Below are 3,885 nucleotides of genomic sequence, written 5' to 3'. Positions count from 1 at the left end.
ATGGTCTTGTAAGTCAACAAAACGAATAAGAAAAACTTAAATAAAGAAGAATAAAACAAGAAGAGACTAAGCATTGTAGTGTTTGTTATTTGTAAGGCTTTGGTTTATTATATATATATATATATATATATATCACAAATCTTGTTGCTTAACGTCTACAAATAAAGAGTGTAAGCTAATGTAAAATAAGCTAAAAAGAAACAATTACTGACCGATTATTGATGATTTTCTTTTGTAGGTACTGTTAGATTATAATTTTATTATTGCTAGTCTATCATTGAAAGATTGTATTATGTAGGTATTATTATATCGCCTCCCAGTGGCACAGCAGTATGTCTGCGGACTTACAACGCTAGAAACCGGGTTTCGATACTCGTGGTGGGCAGAGCACAGATAACTCATTATGTAGCTTTGTGCTTAACTACACAAACACGACTAAAATATGTCAAAACTGAAAATCAAAAACTATTAATTAAATACCTTTTAGGCCCGGCATGGCCAGGTGGTTAGGGCACTCGACTCGCAATCTGAGGGTCGCGGGTTCGAATCCCCGTCACACCAAACATGCTCGCCCTTTCAGCTATGGGGGCATTATAATATGATGGTCAATCCCACTATTCGTTGGTAAAAGAGTAGCCCAAGAGTTGGTGGTGGGTGGTGATGACTAGCTGCCTTCCCTCTAGTCTTACACTGCTAAATAAGGGACGGCGAGCGCAGATAGCCCTCGTGTAGCTTTGCGCGAAATTCAAAACAAACAAACAAACAAATTATTATATCATAATTACAAGCTCATTACTGATGGATTTTCTTCTGTAGGTACTGTTAGATTATAATTACATTATTGCTAGTCTATCATTGAAGGATTGTATTATGTAGGTATTATTATATCATAATTACAAACTCATTACTGATGGATTTTCTTCTGTAGGTACTGTTAGATTATAATTACATTATTGCTAGTCTATCATTGAAGGATTGTATTATGTAGGTATTATTATATCATAATTACAAGCTCATTACTGATGGATTTTCTTCTGTAGGTACTGTTTGAGATCATGGTCACTTACACATTATTAATGGATTTTCATCTATAACTACTCTATAACATTATGAATGAATTTTAATATATAGGTATTTAAAGATCATGATTACTGATCCATTATTAATATATGTTTTTTGACATTATGCTTACTGACCTGATGTTAGTGAATTTTCTTCTGTAGATACTAGTGAGTGATTCAGGAGAACCATCTTTATCATCTACCACCCGAGTGGTGGTTACAGTCGAAGACATCAATGATCATGATCCACAATTCACAGAATCTCTTTATCGATGTCCAGTTTTGGTATCTAACAAAATGGCCGAAGGATATCTCTGTCGAGTGAGTAGGAATCATAGTTGGATTGTCAAAAATTTTCAAATTCAAGTTTTACATAAAGATATCCAATGAAATGCACAGGTATATAAATAAAACTTACTAAAAATGAACTGTTTACAAATGCATAAGATTTTCTAACCAATAAGGGAACATCATAGAAAGAAAAAAAATATTTTGAAGAATATAGAATATATATTATATTTTAATATTCAATAGAATGTGTAGAAAACAACACATCAAGCTGCGAGTATGGGCTACCAGAGAACCTCAAAATGGCTAACCATTTCAAACACAAGTAAAAGAACAAACTTAAATATCAATGCTAAGTTTTTAAGTTAAATTGTTTTTCATTACAAAATCAACAGTGTGTCAAAGTATGGTAGTACTTATAGTAGGAATGGAGCAGATATACAATACAAGCTATTTACTCATACACACCTTTAACAACCAAATAATAAGTATTCGAAAAACACCCTTAGATGATAAACAAACCACACACAAAATTAGAAGTCGGAGAACCACTGGAAAAAGTCAGCAAAGCAGATATGAAAAATTCACAAAAACCACAAATTTCTTAGTCTGACTGACTGACTGACATTGTTGCTCGCTTCTAGCTGTGTAACAAACAGTCTTTCCATAGTTATTAGTGCACCAAGTGGAACAATAGTACAGGAACCACATGTTAGTGCTAGCGTTTTTCTATACTAAACATCACCAAAAAGAAGAAGTATTTGGCAAAAATGAGGTAATACCTTGAACAGGGACACCATTTTAAAATACATACATCTGCTCGCTCACTCCGTATACTGAGTAGGTGTGGGAGCCAACTGATGAGTCGCACTGCTATACAAAAATAGGGACATAAGATATTCCTATCAAGGTACACCTATTGGTTTACAAAACTTCAAATCCGTTTCCCTGAGTTAACTGATGCTGGAGTAAAAACAGACCGAAAATTACATGTAATTACACAGTGTTGTAATAATTACCAGTGTACTTACATGTAAACAAACAAGGACAAAGTTCAACTTAAACATATTTTCTTTCATAAGTGCCAATCTACACCAGTTTTACATACATGAAATTCTAGTTATGAAGTAGTTAATTAAATTAATTAACTAATTTATCAACCCTCAATATACATACAACCGTAACTCACACTACATCACTCCAATGGCATTTCACACTATAGAGTGAATGCCATCACTTGTACAGCACACATGCATACTCACAAACACCATTATTTGCACATATCATAATATTATGGTGCACACCCACACTGATGATATACATACAGGATATCAACACAAATGAATGACGCATAAGATCTTTCCACCTTGTATGAAAAAAAGTGGGAAAAACTATTAAAAAAAATGAAGGTATAAGAATGGGTGCACCAAAAAGTGAGGAAACAAGGTAGGAATGGGCATGGTGTAATAAAACTTACTCTGTTTAACTTCATAATGGCATGTGTCCAACATCTAGTCCATGCCTACTTCATTTTTCTGTATTCATGATATTATACAGCTTATGGGTACATACAAAAGTGTGTTTATGACTTGTCTACTTTTGTAAATGTAGTAACAAATCCATGACATTGACACACAGAAACGTCTTAGGATTTGTTATTTTAATCCACCTATATAGCCAATGTATGAATCCTGTTGTCTTCTCATGCAATTGGAAAAGGAAAGATAAGCTGTAAAGAAAAAAACAACATACAAGTTACGGGTCCACACGAATATCTGATTCTTCTGGTGTCGTATAAATAGACTTCCAATAAATCGATTCACAGAAATCTCTATTCATTGTATGACAAGCATAACTAAATATGATAAGTTTAGTCCTCCTGGCTTGTTCATACAGGATAGAAAGAATAAACAAAGTAGGCATGGACCGAATGTTGGACATGCCTCCTTGCAAGGTTCTACAAAGGAAGTTTTTTTACACCATGCCCATTTTAAACTAGTTTCCTCAATTTTTGGTGCACCCATTGACACATTTAACATTTTTTTTAAATATTTTTTCCACATGTTTCTTATAATGAAATCAGTTTTTCAATGTTGTCATCAGTAAATCATTGGTAACTTGTTTTCACAGGTTGTTGCTACCGATCCCGATGAAGGTCCCAATGCTCTGGTGGAATATAAGATACAAAAAACAAGTGCTGGAAACATTTTTCATGTACATCCAAAAACTGGAATTATAACTACCAACAAGACTCTTCAGACCGGATCTGAATATGAACTTTTTGTAAGTCTTAACTTTCATATCATATTGTTACTTCTCCGTTTGTTAATTGATTTTCCGTAAATTCGTTCCCACGAAACTTTAACGACACAAGCCTTTACTTAATAAAACTGGTTTATTCTTTCTGAATATAACTTTACCGATACACTTATTTTCAACAGTCGCTCTATAACAAATGCTCCAACAACGAACGTTAATTTCAACAATACTTCCTGACTGCAGTTCAATTACTCACTACCTACACACATTATTGTCA

At 33.7% G+C, this 3,885-nt stretch overlaps 1 protein-coding gene across 6 annotated transcripts in view; it reads left to right on the top strand.

The window, feature by feature from the left end:
- LOC106464820 (fat-like cadherin-related tumor suppressor homolog) overlaps positions 1 to 3,885 on the top strand; it is a 62,162-nt gene that overhangs the window by 1,128 nt on the left and 57,149 nt on the right. For all 6 annotated transcript variants that reach the window (XR_002611834.1, XM_022392616.1, XM_022392614.1 and 3 more), the window contains exons 3-4: positions 1,224 to 1,382; positions 3,480 to 3,632. Coding sequence is in view for 5 of the 6 variants with exons in the window: in XM_022392616.1 (XP_022248324.1) it covers positions 1,224 to 1,382; positions 3,480 to 3,632 (312 nt within the window). In the remaining variant the exon portion in view is untranslated. The remainder of the gene's footprint in view (positions 1 to 1,223; positions 1,383 to 3,479; positions 3,633 to 3,885) is intronic.

This window comes from Limulus polyphemus, unplaced genomic scaffold (genome assembly GCF_000517525.1).
Source record: "Limulus polyphemus unplaced genomic scaffold, Limulus_polyphemus-2.1.2 Scaffold1750, whole genome shotgun sequence".
Classification (NCBI taxonomy): Eukaryota; Metazoa; Arthropoda; class Merostomata; order Xiphosura; family Limulidae; genus Limulus; species Limulus polyphemus.
The sequence above is the reverse complement of the archived record's forward strand: the minus strand, read 5'-3'. Positions and strand labels throughout refer to the sequence as shown.